At 43.8% G+C, this 17,645-nt stretch overlaps 1 protein-coding gene across 4 annotated transcripts in view; it reads right to left on the bottom strand.

The window, feature by feature from the left end:
• Positions 1–1,011: 1,011 nt before the first annotated feature.
• The window catches only part of SLC22A2 (solute carrier family 22 member 2), a 39,870-nt gene continuing 23,236 nt past the window's right edge, over positions 1,012–17,645 (bottom strand). For 2 of the 4 annotated variants that reach the window (XM_070461472.1, XM_070461470.1), the window contains 2 exons: positions 17,023–17,122; positions 1,012–4,367 (listed from right to left, as the gene is read on the bottom strand). In XM_070461472.1, the coding sequence (XP_070317573.1) occupies positions 17,053–17,122 (70 nt within the window). In that variant the 3' untranslated portion in view covers positions 1,012–4,367; positions 17,023–17,052. Of the gene's footprint in view, positions 4,368–7,918; positions 9,597–17,022; positions 17,123–17,645 lie in introns of those variants that run through there. The other 2 variants (XM_070461471.1, XM_020876584.2) reach the window with 1 other exon arrangement.

The raw sequence follows: 17,645 nt of genomic DNA, 5'->3' as shown, positions 1-17,645 counted from the left end.
TATGACACTCAGGCTTAGTTGCTACTCAGCATGTGGAATCTTCCCAGATCAGGGTTCAAACCCATGTCCCCTCCATTGACAGGTGGACTTTTAACCACTGGATCACCAGAGAAGTCCGGTTTGATTGTTTTAAATGGAAACATGTTGGTCATACAGAATTAAACTTACCTGGAAGTGAAAGTGTTAGTCTTTCCATTGTGTCCGGCATTTTGTGACCCCATGGACTGTGGCCAGCCAGGCTCCTCCATCCATGGACACCAGGCCAGAGTACTGGAGTGGGTTGCCATTCCCTTCTCCAGGGGATCGTCCCAACTCAGGGATCAAATCCAGGGCAGGGCAGGCAGAATCTTTACCGTCTGCGTCACCAGGGAAGCCCCGAAAATCAGGGAAGGCGACCCCCAAACCCTTCCTTTCCCAGCAAATATTCCACCCCTTCATTTGTAGCCCCTCAGAACTGGCTTGCTAAAGAAACCCCCGCTCTCCCTCTAAGAGCGTATTCTTGCTTAAATACAACAGACAGCTAGGCATGGCTTTGGAGGAGTCCCCGGACGTCACCAGGGGCTGCTCTCCTTTGAAAACCCAGGAATAGGTGTCTTCCTGGCCTCCCAGCTCAGCATGTCTCGGAGAAGAAAACAACCCACGTTGCCAGCTGTGGGAAAACATCGTGTGCTGTTTGTGTGATAAGGGGGTTAAACAGAGCCTGAGAGAGGGGGTGGAACTTCGGGACTTTCTCCCCATTGAAGGTCCCACCAGGAGACAGGAAGCCTGGGGCAGGGATGCGGGGATGTGGGGAACACTTCCTGGGTGGCAGCGACCTCTCAGATCAGAATCAGCCAACATGCTAGTTAGCTGTGATGGCTGAGGCTCAGAGTCTAAATGGTCATTCAGGATAGGGAATTAGAAAAAGAACCACAGGATAAACCCCAAGTAAGAAAAATGAAGATGAAGATAAAAGCAGAAAGTAATAAAATACAAAACAAAGATGAAAGTAGAGACTGAAATTAACTGTACTTCAGTTTCATTTTAAAAATATATTTTAAAAAAGTTGATACCGTTAAAATAAGACCACAGGCCCCAAATGGAGTCTCTTGTACTACATCAGGCTACCAAACCAGGGCTTAATACCTAACTTAACTGAAGCTTCAGACTCCCCCAGAAATACAGTCTTAACCTGCTGGTCAGATACTTTCCGGTCAACACCTTCTCCATCCCCAGAAGGAAGGTGAGGTGGTCCACCTAAAAGACCCCTTTCCCCTGAAGAAAGGTGACCTGAATCTGAAACAATTTTGTTTCCATGTTTACGCCTTCCTTGTCCTGCCTTTGGGGCTTCAAATGTGGCTCAGTGGTAAAGAACCCGTTTGCCAATGCAGGAGACGTGGGTTTCATCCACGGGTCGGGAAGACCCCCTAGAGAAGGAAATGGCAACCTACTCCAGTATTGTTGCCTGGAGAATCTCGTGGACACAGGAGCCTGGCAGGCTACAGTCCATGAGGTTGCAAAAGAGTTGTACATGACTTAGCCAGCAAGCACACACGCACTCTCTCACATCCATCCTGTCTTTAGAAACTTTCCCTTTCTGCCACCCTTTGAAGCTTCCTTCCAGACAATGCATGGGATGCTGCCTGAAGCCTGAATGGTTCAATAAAGTCAATTGGATCTTTAAAATGTACTCAGTGGAATTTTTCTTTTTAACAGAATGCATACACTCAATTGTGTGTGTGTGTGTTGTACATTAGAAACAAGGAAATCAGAGAGACAAAATGTGGAATAGTTGTTACCTTTGGTGTGATGGAGGCTGGACCAGGAATGAATTCAGAAAAGAAATCTTTATCAGTGACCCATCTATCATGTGTATTTTTATAGGCACCATATCCTGCCTAACACATGTTTTTTTTTTTTAAAAATACACGCATTGCAGAAAATTGAGGAAATGCCAAAGTTATGAAGAAGAAAATGTAAAACTACCCTTCCTCTCCGTCTTAACATTATTTTTCTTTGACATTTTGGATGAAAGTGTTTCTAAAATGTCTTTTATTTTTTCTTTCTTTCTGAAAGAGTGTTTGAGAATACTTGAATCTGTTTCTGTGATTTCTGGTTGCTTTGTGGACAAAAATGCCTGTGTGATGCTCTAGACATTCACGGCCTCAGGACCTGTGAACCTGCTCCCAGAAGTGTCCCCAGGCTCTCAAGCATGTGCAGTTAGTGTCTAGTGTGATTGTTTTGGGATAAATCTCATTGCTATGCTCTTCTTAAATGCCGCTTTAGCCTCTGGCTCCATAGCTAATAGTCACAATTTTCTTTTCTCCCTAAATCTCTCTCATCTGCCCACTTCTCTTGGCTCCATACCTCCTGCTGCCCATCCCGCCTCTTCCTGCCCAGCTCTCTGACCACAGGGTCAAGGCTGAGCACCACTGGCCACTCTGCAGGCCTCTCCACCTCCTGCCCATGCTGAACCTCAGCCTCTCGGGGTATTGTCCCTAAACCCCAAATTGTCCTCAGGGTTTTCTCCTTTGTCTGTGAACTCCTAGAACGGTACTAAGTATTGGCTCCCCAGGGAGACTTGTCCTCACTCAAGACGCAAGACCAGCTTGACTTTGGGAATCTGGGTACTTCCCTCCTGGTTCCCAGGCTCGCTCCACATTGCACTATCATCACTAGGGTATTTGCCCCATCCACCTGCAGCGTCAAAGCCCACATCCATCTTGTTCATCTTGTCCTGGTGATCAGCATTCCCGCGTAGAGGAGACCCTCACGCTTTGTACCATGGTTAGTAGTCTGAGGTTGTTTCTCTAGTCATGAGGGACACCCGAGATGGGGTCCTGCTTACAGTACCCATTGTTGTGTTTGAACTGGACCCTTGAGGGATTGTGAGCTCTGGGGACTCACTCAGGCACTGGGTGGTCTCTACTCCCCCTGTGGTTTCTGACCCTAGTATTTCTGCCTGATGGGAAAATCATCACCAAACATCTGCTTTGGGGGTAAAATACCTGTAACATTCCATAAGATTTCCTGGGGATGACAGATGGCTTAGAAAATGTGCAAGCCAGATATGAATATGGACCTCTACAGAGTTCTTCCTCCTGTCAAAATCTGAAGATGATAAACATTTTTGTCACTGGCAGTAAAATCTCAATGAGAAATGCTGGTTACCAGAATCCTCATGCTAAGCAGCTTCAGTTGAGTCTTACTCTGCGAACCTATGGACCGTAGCCTGCCAGGCTCCTCTGTCCATGGGATTCTCCAGGTAAGAACACTGGAGTGGTTTGCTATGTCCTCCTCCAGGGGATCTTCCCAACCCAGGGTTCGAACCTGCTTCTCTTATGTCTCCTGCATTGGCAGGCAGGTTCTTTATCACTAGTGCCTCCTGGGAAGCCCACAGGAACCCTCAGCGTCTAAATGGAGATGTCTAGAGCTGGGAAGAGTGTTCTGGGTTGCAGTCTCTGACCTGGGAATCCAAGCCAGCACTAGCATCCTGAGTCATTGTTTTTAGGAGTTTCTGGGCATCTAAGCACTGGAATGATTGAACACTGGGACGGAGACTGCTAGTTCCCACAACCCAGCAGAACTGGTTTCCAGAATTAACACCCTCTGCCCCACAGGTTGCTCCCCAGATGAGCCCTAAGATTCTGGGGGCATGGAGCAAATCTTTTTTGATGGGGGGCCAGAGAGGAGATTGGCTTGCTTGCTTAGTCGCTCAGTCGTGTCCGACTCTTTTGTGACCCCATGGATTGTAGCCCTCTAGGCTGCTCTATCCATGGAATTTTTCAGGCAAGACTATTGGAGCGGGTTGCCATTTCCTCCTCCAGGGGATCTTCCTGATCCAAGGATTGGACCTGTATCTCCTGGATTGCAGGCAGATTCTTTACCTGCTGAACCATTGGTGTCAAAGGGCCCTGGTGTGGCCGGGGAGGGTGGGCATGGGCAGGGAGGAGATGCAGGGATAAGGGAACCTGGAACACAGATGCCTCAATTTTGCCAGGACCAGTCGTGATCGAGGTGATGTCCTTGGGTGACTTATCTTGAAGGCAAACACTCCTGGGGCAAGAGGCTCTGGGCTCTTGGCGGGGAAATGCAGAATGAGGGCACATCGAAATCACACAGACCCCCAAATTACAGCAGCTGAAGGGTGATGGACGTGGTCCCCTCTTCACTCCACATCTTCCTGCCTTAAAGAGATTGTTGCTGGAGACATCTGAAAGTGAACCTGAGCCCGAGACCCACTTGCCCGGTGGTGTAAATGTAGAGTCAAACTGTTTTGGGAAAGAAGTCTTTGCCAAGTCAGTTTTGATTTCAGAACTTCATGGCGGGGGGGTCACCCAAGTTCACAGCTTCAGAGTTCTGGTTAACCAAGGATACTGGGCTTAGACCTGCCAAACAGGGGAAAGGGAAGCGAGCTTTACTCTTGGGGTTTGATCAGGGTACTAGTGTTTTAGACATACTATCCTGTTTGTCAGGCTTGCATGAGAGAAACCAGGGGAATTCTATGTTTTGTTTAACATAGCGGCAATTGGGCTTAGGAGGCGCTCTTGAGACCAGCCTCCAGTGAACTGGTTTACAGAGCGACCCCCCGTGAATGTGAATTCTGTGTCCCGATGCAGAAGGATGTCTGAGTGTGTCTGCGAGGGTGTTTCGGGATGTCCGATCCATGGACAGAGCAGGAGGAGAAGGAGAGGAGGGAGTGTTGTCCCTGCCTGCCATCCTCCCGTCCTGCCTGCTGTGAGCGGGGCATCTGTCTCCCGCCCTGGGACTGGGAGTTAAAGTATCGGCTCCCCTGGTTTTTGCAGCTGGCTTCCCTGGGTCTCTGACTTGTAGGCAGTAGATCGTGGGACTTCTCAGCTTTCACAATCATGTAAGCCAAAGTTCCCTTTCACATATGTGTATATGTGCATCATCCACTGCTTCTGTTTTCTCTGGGGAACCCCGATGGGCACACCTTCTCTCTGTGAAACTACAACAGGGCAGAACCCTGTGGGACCTTCCTGGGGCAGACCCCTCCCCCACACCCTCTCTGTAGCTCCTTCCTGAAGCACCCAGATCATGCTTACTTCCTGAGTTTTTCAGATGCTACCACCAAAGGGAAGAAATTAACTACCTGATGACCTGAGCACTGTAGCCCCCAGATCTACTGGACCCTAAGGATTGATCATATTTATCCCTGTGACACTGCCCTGTTACCTCCCCATCAGCCGGTCAGAAACTGCACGAACTGATCACAACCATGCCATCCTCCCCACCCCCATCTTTAAAAATGCTTTGCTGAACTCCTTAAGGGAGTTGATGGGTTTTGGGGGCACAAGAAATGCATTCTCCTTGCATGATTATGGGGTTTGCAATAAACCTTTCTCTGCTCCAGACTCTGACATTTAGGTTTGTTTGGCCTCGTTGTGTGTTGGGCACACGGGCTTGCGTTGGTTAGCAAAACAAGCTGGCGAACTCTCAACTCAGCTAGGTGGCCACCTTCTAATGTGACCACCCATCTGTCTCTTAGTTGAGTTACAGGAGGACCAGGGATCAGTTGGATTTGCTCCTAAATCTGTTTTTTCTCTTTGAACTCGATATTGTGATTACCTAATTTGATGACATCATGTAATCTGATGAAAGAGAAAGGAAAAAATGCATTTTTAATACACAATTCAATTAAAGTAAATTAAATCAGCAGTCCCCTATATTTAGGCACTGGGGACTGGTTTCATGGAAGACAATATTGCCACTGGCCTGGGTGGGGTTATGGTTTTGGTTTGGCCTGCCCAATGCTCACCTCCTGTTCTGCATCCCACTTTCTAACAGGTTACAGTCTGTGGCCTGGGGGTTGGGGACCCCTGATTAAAATGCTTTCTCAATATTCAATAGAGTCACTAAAAATGTCATGTAAATGTGGACAAATCAAGTATTAAAGAAAGAAAGTATGGCAAAAATCTGGAATTTTGGATCCAGGTTGTTTCAACGTGTTTTGAGTTCTGGTTCTCCTTTAAAGAGTCCCAAATTGCAAGTGATGAACAATGCATTAGGAACATGGTCTAAGCCAGAAAAAGCCGAACTCCTAACAGGAGGTGTACACTTAGAAAACAGATGTTTCTCCTTCATTGAAGATATAGAAATACATTCTTTTTGTTTTAGGTTAAATGAAAATAATAGTCTTTGATGAGTAGGACTTTTTAGATAGTGAGGCTTCTACTGAGCACATCTTACAACGTGGATTGAGTGGTCCCTGACTCTTCCCCTCTCAAGTTGCCCCTCCCAGTTTACATGGCCACCCCGATCTGCAAGGCCCACCTAGTTCTTTTCCTCAGAGTGCCGGGGCTTTCGGGAATCACCACACCCAGAACACGCCCCGAGGCTGCTGGGCAGCCCAGCCCACCTCAGGGCGTGGGGAGGAAACCGCAAATGGCCGTGTGCACAAGTGTGCTGGCGTGATGGGAGCTCTTCTTTCCAAACTGTTATCTTCTTACCTGGCTTCTTGCCTGTTTGCCTACACAACTGGTGCTGCGTTCCAGGCACACAGAAGAAGGAACTCAGACTTTAGGATGTTAATAGTATTGCTTTTTCTGTGTTATTATTTTTATTATTTTTAATTCCAACGTTTCTTTCAGCTTACAGAGGTGGGATTCTCCCTAGGGGTCAGCAAACTTTTTCCATAAAGGGCTGCTGTGTTATGCCTAATCACTCAGTCGTGTCTGACTCTTTGCCGCTGCATGAACTGTAGCCCAGCAGGCTCCTCTGTCCAGGGGGATTCTCCAGGCAAGAATACTGGAGTGGGTTGCCATGCCCTCCTCCAGGGGTTCTTCCCAACCCAGGGATCGAACCCAGGTCTCCCAAATTGCAGACGGATTCTTTACCGCCTGAGCCACCAGGGAAGCCCATGAATACTGATGTGGGCAGCCTAGCCCTTCTCCAGAGCATCTTCTGGACCCAGGAATTGTACTGGCGTCTCCTACATTACAGGTGAATTCTTTACCAGCTGAGCTATCAGGTAAACCCCATAAAGGGCTAGATAGCAAATAATTTAAGGTTTGTGCATCAAAGAATCTTTACAGCAACCACTCACTTTTCTGCAACCGCAAAGTTGCCTTAGACAAATAGAAGTAAATGGGTGTAATTGTGTGTCAATAAAACTTAATTTAAAAACAGGCAGCAGGCTGGGTTTGGGTTATGGACTGAAACTTGTGTCAACAGCAAGAATTCTTAATTGAATGAAGGATTGGTAAAGCCTGTGAAAGTATATGCAAGTTTTGGGTATGCACTTTTCTGGACCGAGGAACTGTAGTTTCCTTTGGAAGCCAAAGACATTTTGAACATTAACTTTAAGAAACATTGTTACAGAGAAGTGGCCTCTTCTGGGTCCCCATAACATTTCATTTTTAAAATACTCTTTTTAATCTTTTATTTTGAAATAACTAGATTCACGGGAATTTACAAATCCAGAGAGAGTCTGGGTCCCCTTCACCTGGTGTTCCCCAATGATTCCATCTCACATAATTAAAGAAATATCAAAACCAGGAAACTGACATTGGTGTGCTATGTGAGTATAGACCCATGTCAGTTTATCACACGTGTAGATTTATGTAACCACGACCATAATTAACTACTGATCTGTTTTCCATCTCAGTAGTTTTTCCTTTCACGATTGACCTTTGGAGATTAGCCTTTATTACTCAGCCCAGCAACCTTGAGATCCATTCAAGTTGTATGTATCTTGTTGATTTGTTCCTTTTTCTTGCTGAGGAGTGTTCCTTGGTATGAGGGACATTTTGATTATTTCCAGATTTTGTTTAATTAGAGAAAAAAAATGCCATGAGAAATTGTGGATGGAATTTTGTGTGGATGTATGTTTTCCTTTCTCTGGGATAAATACCCAGGCAAGCAATTGCTGAGCGATATTGTAAGAACATGTTTAATTTTTAAAGAAACCATCAAACTATTTCCCAGTTAATCATTTATTTTTTAAAACAGCATGAGCATGCCACAGATCTGCACATGAAAACATAAAAATGCAAGAATTGCAGAAAAAGTAGAATCTTTCTAATTGTTCCTTGTACACTGCCCAGTCCCATTCCTCTTCCCCCTAGATCATTGGTTAGATGTACATCTTATTATTTCTACATCCTTATTCCAAAACTCATCTTAGCCCTTCATCATGAAGATCTTTATATGGAGTAGCTATATATTATTTTCACTCTTTGTTAACTGATGAGTTGATATACCATAGTTTATTTAAGCATTCCTCACATATAAGGACTTTGGTTATTTGCAATTTTTGCTCTCATCAATAAATGATGCAATGAATACCTCTGAGATGAATCTGTATATGCTTTAGTGTTTCTCAAAAATAGATACCTAGTGGTGAAATTGTTGGGTCCAGATGTGCGCATTTCTAATATGTGCACGGACACCGCCAAACTGCTTTCTAAAGACTAAACCAATCAACTCATGCATGCCAGTAATGCATGAAAGTTTTTTCATATCCTCATCCATACTTGATACTTTCAATTTTATTTTTTTATTAATTTTATTAATTAATCTGAAGAGTGAAAAATATTTCATTATTATTTCCCTAACCATGAGGATATGCATCTTTATACATATATATATATATAAAACCTAACAATTTTTAAAGCTATTTCTATAAATAACTTTGTATTCTTTTTTTTTTTTTCTGGTTAACTTTGTATTCTTGAACCATTTTTTCCTTATAGTCTGTCTAGAGGATTATCATTTCTTTATTGATTTTTAGTAGCTTTTTATTTCTTTTGGATATTAACCTTTTAATATTTTATATGTGGAAAATATTTCCCCAAATCTATCACTCATCCATTAAATTTACTTTTGGGGTGTGTTAAACAGCTAGCCTCATTTAATTTAGCTTTGTTTTGTGTAGTCACATTAATCAATCAATCATTCACTTCATGTCTCTTGGTTATGCTTTTGCCTAAGAAGTCCTCCTTATTTCAAATTATGGAAATATACTCATATTTTTTCTCATGTTGTTGTTCTGCTAACTGTTGGAGTTGATGCTAGATGTTCCAGCCAGCACATTAAATCTAGAACCTTGTGTCAGAGCACTCATATCAGTAAATCTTACCTGACTCATTATTATGTTTCATCCTCCTGGGCCTTGTATCTTTACGATTCATTCCTAAACTTGTAGTCAGATTTCCGCTGATTTCAATTACAAAGTCTTGACATTCTTTTTATGTGTAAGCTATTTCTTTCCTCGACAGACTTTTTGCTTCTCCCTTGAGATATTCTAGAATCTACTCTGGAAATATCTGGTCCAGAGGAGTGCTGGCATCCCCTCTTAAGGTAGCTATGTAAGATGAGTCATTGGAAGTGTTCAAACAAGGGAGGATTGCAGGACCTCGTCCTAGAGGCAGTTTTCATACAGCAGTACGACTGACTCCATTTGGTTATAGATCAAGGTTACTAGTGTCCAAACAGAAGTAAGGTTACATGTATAGGCTTTGTGATGAGAGCAGAAATCTCTGATTCTTGCCTTGTTTTTGTCAAAGCAAACAAGAGCAGCTCTCTCTTCTTAATTCAGTGGAGTGTCTAGTTTCTTGACTTCAATGTAAGTCATCTTGTCTTTTCTTTTTACTGACCTGCAATAAATAATAAAACAAAAAGGGAGAGAGGAGAAAGAGATTATGAGGAGCTGAAAACCAAGATAAAATGGATAATAGAAAGATGGAGCAACCAATGAGTATAAGCTTTGTCCAGGATCAGTCTTGACAAGTGTTCCTTGTGGTGGTGCGCAAAAAGAAAATGGACAGTGCATCGTGAGCACCTAATGTGGATGGAGTCATTCCTAAAATGCTCTCCTAGGAGTGGGACTGGCCCACATTCTTTGTCTAAGGTGTTTCCCTCCTTTCCCATGTAGTAGAGAACATGGTAAATGACTCAATTTAATTTTCTATCACTTAAAAGTGATGAATGCAAAATATAGACACTGTTATCATCTGTTCTGCAAATAGGACTTGAGAAAACCATTTTTACCAAAGATTATTGACTTTTCAGTAAAAGTAAGGAGCAAATAAAAATTAATTCAAAAATTTTTTCAAATTGAAATTTTTCTTAGTCATCTTGTCTTTATGAATACAAGGATCTTGCTGATATTCATGTAAAAATGCTTCTTTCTTCACTTTGCTGTTCCCAGCCACACCCTCTTGGCATGTTTGTGTTTATAATACTGAAATCCAGGTTGGGGCTGCTCCTGGGGCCCCCAACTCCTCATAGAATGCCCCTCACCTGGAGGGGCTTAGTGTTGCCTCAGTCTCTGGATCCATCTGAGATGCAGAGAGGAGCAGAAGCTCATCTGGATCCAGGTGGTTCTGGAGTGCTCTCAGACTCCAGACACAGGAGCCAAAGCTCAACATCCAGCTCCAAGGGCCTCCTTGTCAATAGTGGCAACACAAAAGTGACGGTTGCGGCAGCAACAGAATCAGCAGCAGCAGTGACAACGGCGGCAGGGACAGCCGGGTTGCTGGCAGCTGCGGGCAGCCCCGCCCAGGGCACCGTGCCCGCCTCACCCCTCTTGTGCACTCAGCCCTCTGGGGGGAGGTGTGTCCATGGACCCTGGCCTTGGGCTGCCAGGATTAAAACCTTGGCTTTGTTACTAACTTTGGGCAAATCTCTCTTTTTCCTTCTGCCGTCAAATGGGGTTAATGATACTACCTACTGCCTAGGGTTGTTGCAAGGATTAAATGAGGCGATACAGGAGAAGGTCTTGCCAAGCACCAGATGAAAGCTCTCGGGACATGTAAGCGATTGCAGCTCAATTTTGCAGGAAAGGAAACAGGCTGAAGGGGTGAAATAGGTGATGTTAGCCAGTCAGAAGGCTCTCTGCATCTAGGATAGGCTCAGGGGCTGAATGACTTGACAGGTGGTGGGGCTCCTACCTCCCTGGTCTCGCAGGTGCCCACTCACCACCTGGGACACCCTGGGTGGGCTCTCCAGACCTAGCGAGAAGCCTGCCTGACTCCAGGTGCCAACTACAGCTGCCCTCTCTCCTGGGTGCCTCTGCCTCCCACCAGCTGGCCCCTCTTCATCTTTCTCTGCACGGGAGCCTCCACCCAACTCGGCTTCAGTCCCCCACCTTCCCACATGCTCCTCCTGTCACGCTCTGAACCTTATTGGTCTCTCATCTGTCTTTGAAAGGTGGACTGGGTTACACAATACAGAGGATAGAAAAGTGCAAGTCTTCATAGATGTATTTGCAGATGGCATAATTAGCAAGAATATAAAACAACAATAGGAATAATGTTGCAAAATATCTCTTTAGCCTACTTTGAACCAGTCTGATAAAAATGGAAAATTCTTTCAAGTACAGGCATATGGGTGTATCACTGAGCTGCACTTCCCTGTCTCAGAACCATTCAGTGTATATTTAAAATTTTGCTTTCCAATAAACCATCTGGGTACCTATTTTATTGTTTTATAAAACAGCTGTGAAAACTTCTATGAATAGTCTAGGTGGTTATTGAATATTTGCTAAGAGCCAGGCACTTTACAGGCATTATCCACCCACCAGGCTCCTCTGTCCTTGTGATTTCTTAGGCAAGAATACTGCAGTGGGTTGCCATTTCCTTCTCCAGGGGATCTTCCCGACCCAGGGATCAAACACACATCTCCTGTGTTGCACGTGGACTTTTTACCTGCTGAGCCATCAGGGAAGTCCCATTTAATCATTACAAAAATTCAATGAATAGGAACTCTTGTTCCATTGACAGATGAAAAATTGAGCCCTAGTGGAGTGAAGATAACATGATAGGAAATATGAGGACCCATAACCCAGCAGGACCTTATGAAGCCTTTACAGAATAGACACCCACCCATGACCTCCACCTGCCTCTGTCTGTAGAAACACTTTAGTCAAAGAACAAATTTAATCAGAGAAGTGAGAAAATGCAGAAAAAAAGAAAAACAGCCAAGCAAGACAAAATAATGCTTTAACCGTTAAAGTCAAGGACCTTTAGTTCCTCTTCAAGGGCTATATATAATATTCTGAGCCATGTCCTTTGAGCTGTTTTGCAGATACTGAAACCCCACCAGATGGAAGAAACTACCTATGCTCCCCATTAACTCTAGATCCCAGACTGGTTGGAACCAGACGGTTGATGATGCTGACTCCCAAGTACCTCACCACCAACCAGTCAGAAGAATGTCCATGAGATGGTCACACACCCCATAACCCCCTTCCTACACCTTGTTTTATAAACCTTTCCTCGAAAATCTTCAGGAAGGTTGGGTCTTTTAAGCACTAGCTGCCCTGGACTCTTTGCTTGGCACCTGCAAAAAAGCTATTCTTTTCTACTTTACCCCAAAACTCTGTCTCTGAGATTCAATTCAGAGTCAGTGCCCAGAGGCTGGGTTCTGGCATCAGACCTGGCCTGTTCCTCACCATCACATGTTACTGCCTTGCTGACACTGGGATTGGCGGGGGCAAACCTAGGGGTACATCACATAGGGATGCTGTAGAGGAGCTCTGCATTTATTTCACAAATACTTGGCGAGCATCTGCTCTTTGTGCATGGGGACTATGCTTAGCTCTAGAGACACGACCATAAACGATGTACAATTTCTGTCCTCGAGGGGAGGCACTGGTGTGCATAGGAAGATGCACTGGACAAGGTCTATGGGGGTTAGTTGATCAAGATCAAGGATCTCAAACTCAAAGGTCCACACTCACCAGATGGAAAACAGACGTGTCCTAGGCACCAAGGGTAGGGAAGAAGGGCCTGTGGCTGGCTCCAGCAGGCACGCCCTTCAAAGAGCTGAGCTGTCAACACTCAGCTCCTCCAAACTGTCAACAGGAGGAAACTGCCTGCTCAGTGTTACCCAATTCTCTGATTTTAAAAAAAAAACACAGATTCTGGAAATTCATTTTATGTGGAATTTCCCACTTAAAAAATTACGTGGGCCAGGCAAGGCTCTTGAGACCCCGGTGTCCCATGAACTGCTAGTGCATGACCTCTGGCTGAATTAAAAGACTCTTCCAAGTTCTAGGAAAAGCCTCAGACCTCTGTGATTCTCCTGCTATGACCTTTGCCCAAGTGCTGAATATGTGAAATGTGAAGGGTTTGTAGCATGGGTACAATTCAGTTCAGTTCATGGCATCAATGGGCCGAAAATGGACTATGGATAAAATGAACAGTTATAGCTGAGCATATCACATAAACAGATTCCTGGGGGAGTGTGTCATACATGTTTCTCTGGATGAAGATTTTTTTTTTTTAATGGTTTTATGTATTTATTTTTGATTGCACTGGGTCTTTGTTGCTGTGCCTGGGCTTTCTCTGCTTGTGGCCGGTGATGGCGGCTCCCTAGTCGGGGCTTCTCACTGAGGTGGCTTCTCCTGTTGTGGAGCACAGGCCCGAGGCCCGTGGGCTTCAGTAGTCGCTCCCTGCAGCCTTCGGGCTTGCGGTTTCCTGGCTCTCGGGCTTGGGGGCTTCAGGAGTTGTGGTGCCTGGGCTCCGTAGTTGTGGCTCGTTGGCCCTAGAGTGTGCATCGTCAGTAGTTGCGGCCCACAGGCTTAGTTGCTCTGTGGCACGTGGAATCCTCCTGGGCCAGGGATCGAACCTGTGTCCCTTGCATTGGCAGGCAGATTCCTATCCACTGTACCAACCGAAGGGGAAGTCCCTATTTTTGATTTTTTAAGGTTACTTTTAAAATAGAATTGTATGTGTTCAGAAAGTGCAAAAAGTATGCACTGAAGAGTCTCCCTCCCACTTATCTCCCATAGCCATCTAATTCCATAGACGATCAATGTTATGCATGTGCTTCCAGAGATAAAGTAAATTGTATATATAATTTATATATATGTTTAATAAATATTTAAGTTTCACATACATGTATTTTTCTCTTTGTTCACAAATGATTATATGCCTTTCTAGGTTTTGCTCTTTTCCCCCATTAATAATACATCTGAAAAAAAAATACATCTGGGAGAGTTTCCTTATCAGTGTATATCAAGCTGCCTCATTCTTTCTAATGACTATGCAGTATTTTACTGAATGACACGCCATAATTTAACTAACTGGTCTCCCAATGGATCTGCATTTATGCTGCTCTCACTCTTTTGATACATAAAAATTGCGTTAATGAAAATCCTGTACATACACCATTTTACACACATGAATTTCTACAAGGATGGAATTGCTGTGTACAAAGGTACACACATTTACAATTTCATTACTATTGTCATATTGCCCATCAGAAAGGTTTTAAGGACTCTGCCTGTCTGTCCACACCTTTTACCAGCACAGTGCGGTTGATCCTTGAACAACGCAGGTTTGAGCTGCATGTATCCACTTACACGTGGATTTCTTTCAATAAAAAATTTGAAATTTTTTTGGCAATTTGTGACAATTTAAAAAGGTCTCAGATGAAACATGTAACCTAGAAATTTTTAAAAAACTGAGAAAAAGTTAAGTCCATCATGAAAGCATAAAGTATATGTAGGCATTAGTCTTGGCTTCCCTGGTGGCTCAGGAGTAAAGAATCTACCTGCCGGGCAGGAGATCCAGGAGACACTGGTTTGATCCCTAGGCCGGGAAGATGCCCTGGAGGAGGGCATGGCAACCCACACCAATATTCCTGCCTGGAGAATCCCATGGACAGAGGAGTCTGGAGAGATACAGTCCATGGGGTTGCAAGGAGTCAGACATGACTGAGCACGCATGCATGCACAGACTCTGTCCCCACATAAGCATAAGGTGAGTGATATTTAATACAAAATTAATAATGTATTCATTTTCTTATTGTTTTATAATTTTGCTTTCAAAGAATTACATCATCTTACATTATGCCTCTCTTGATCATAGTGGAGAACCTGCCTATCATCACAGGTAAGTGGTTGTTTTAAAAAATGTAACAGACATTTCTGATACTCTATTATGAGTATGACTGTCACTGTATGGCACAAAAATTTCACATCAATCCATTCATTCGTGTATGGGCTAGGCTGCCATGAGCAGTGGAGAGCAATAGCATCAGTTACAGTTCAGTTTAGTCCAGTTCAGTCGCTCCATTGTGTCCAACTCTTTGTGACCCCGTGGACTGCAGCACGCCAGGCCTCCCCGTCCATCACCAACTCCCAGAGTTTACACAAACTCATGTCCATCGAGTCAGTTACAGTAGGCAACCATAAAGCAATCATACAGATATATTATCTATATACAGTATAGGTACTTCTTCAGCATCAAGCCCATGAATCACTCTATCCGTAAATTTGGATTTCTGTTTCACATGATCTTTTCATTTTCGATGTCACTTGTTATGAATCCATGTAAAATCTACCGTGTTTTCCTTTTAATTTTATTTATTTAGCTTTGGCCCTGCTGGGTCCTGACTGCTGCGTGGGCTTTTCTCTAGTTTTGGCAAGCCAGGACTGCCTCACTGTGGTCCTCGGGCTTCTCACTGCCGTGACTTCTCTCGCTGGGGAGTCCGGGCGCTGGGGCGTGCAGGCTCCAGTATTTGGGCACGTGGCTCAGCAGCATGGTCCCCAGGCTCTAGAGCACAGGCTCACAGTTGTGGCGCATGGGCTTAGTTGCCCTGTGGCCTCTGGGATCTTCCCGGATCAGGCATTGAACCCATGTTTCCTGCCTTGACAGGCCAATTTTTTTTTTACCACTGAGCCACCAGTTCTACAGTGTTTTGTATCATAAAAGAAAATGTTCATGTAGGTGCTGATAGATGGTTTGTCTTAGAAACAAATGATGTAAACTGATAAATTTACAGTATTGATAAACAAGGTATGTGCATGCTAAGTCGCTTCAGTCGTATCTGACTCTGTGCGACCCTATGGACTGTAGCCTGCCAGGCTCCTCTGTCCATGGGATTCTCCAGGCAAGAATATTGGAGTGGGTTGCTATGCCCTCCTCCAGGGGATCTTCCAGACCCGGGGATTGAACCTGCATCTCTTATGTCTCCTGCATTGGCAGGCAGGTTCTTTACCACTAGTGCCACCTGGGAAGCCTGAAAAACACAGTGTAGTACTGTAAATGTATTTTATTTTCCTTATGATTTTCTTAACAACATTTTCTTTTCTATAGATTACTGTAGGAACACAGTATATGACACATACAACATACAAAATATGTCTGAACTGCCCTATGTTATTCATAAGCTTCTGATTATTAGCGGTTGGGGCTTCCCTTGTAAGCTAAGTAAAGAATCTGCAGTGCAGGGAACCTGGGTTCAATCCCTGGGTTGGGAAGATCCTTTGGAGAAGGAAATGGCAACCCACTCCAGTATTCTTGCCTGGAAAATCTCATGGACAGAAGAGCCTGGTGGGCTGCAGTCCATGGGGTCACAGAGAGTCAGGCACGACTGGGCGACTAACATTTATTAGCAGTTAAGTTTTGGGGGAATTGAAGGTTATAAGTGGATTTTGATTGCATAGGGGCTTGACACCCATCACTCCTGTGCTGTTCAAGGGTCCATTGGTTGTTTTCAAGCAGTTTGATCTTTGACAATCCCAGTGATTAACAGTGCAGGGCAACTTTGCAATTCTCTTACTATGAAGGAGATTGGGCATACTAATAGATTTTGGAGCTGTTTTTTTTCCTTTTCACTAAATTATGTATTCAAGTCCTTTGTCCATTTTTTTTCTACTGTGTGATTTTTCTTATGCATTTGTTAGTACTATTTATACATTCGGAAAATTAGCCCTTTATGGAAGAGTAAACATTTTCTCTAAGTTTGCTTATCTTTTTTTAGCTTATGGAAGTTTTTCAACACAGTTTTAAATTTTTATGAGGGCAAATTTTTTTTCCTAATGGGTCCTGGATATTTTGGGCCAAATTTTGAAAGTCTCCCTCACTGTGAAAGAGTTAAGGTCTTCTCCTATAATATCTTCATTCTCTTTCAGTGTTTCTTGGTTGGTACATTTTAATCTTTGATTTCATTTGAATTGATCTCAGTGTACAGTCTGAGGGATAGATTCAACCTAATCTTTCTTTCCAGCCAGCTACAGAGTTTCCCCCAAACATGCATGGAATGGTTCATGAAGAAATCTCAGCTTCCTACCTCTGCATGTTCTCAACTTCTTCAATGGTCTCAGGCAAAGTCCTCCCTTTGGTTTCTGGGAGCAACACCACGAGTCCTCCAGCAATCAGGCCGACCACGGCTGAAAACCAAACGACAAAGACCACATTCAGGGTTGATGCATGCCACTTCTGTAATTAGAGCTCCCCTTGTTTCTTAAAAAAATTTTTTATGGTTTCCTATACTTACAGATTCCTTTGCCGTCTCAGACTGCCCTGTTCCCCATCATAAATATTTTGCCTGTTCCAAACTCCACTGAATTACAATTCCTTATAGGGAAATGAAATACTTCGCATTTTGAGTCAAAGTTATTCTAGGCTAGAGGACATTGCCATGATATTAAGATACTTTAGAGTTAGAAAATAACTCTGAAAAAAAAAAACAATGCTAAGAAAGAAAGAATATAGCCCTGCCAATATAAAGCACTTAGTAATGAAAATGAGTTAGAAACTTGGATCATCACCAGCAAATAAAAGTAATGAATCACATATTACTTCATAACAGCATTAAATGGTATAGCCAGGTATTTTATTTCATTTATTGTTGCTTTTTATTTTTTATTTTACTGAAGGATAGTTGATCTACATACAGCGTTGTGTTAATTT

The sequence above is a fragment of the Odocoileus virginianus genome, chromosome 34, assembly GCF_023699985.2.
Source record: "Odocoileus virginianus isolate 20LAN1187 ecotype Illinois chromosome 34, Ovbor_1.2, whole genome shotgun sequence".
In the NCBI taxonomy this organism is placed as follows: Eukaryota; Metazoa; Chordata; class Mammalia; order Artiodactyla; family Cervidae; genus Odocoileus; species Odocoileus virginianus.
Note: the sequence above shows the minus strand (reverse complement) of the source record. Positions and strands in the feature narration are given on the sequence as shown.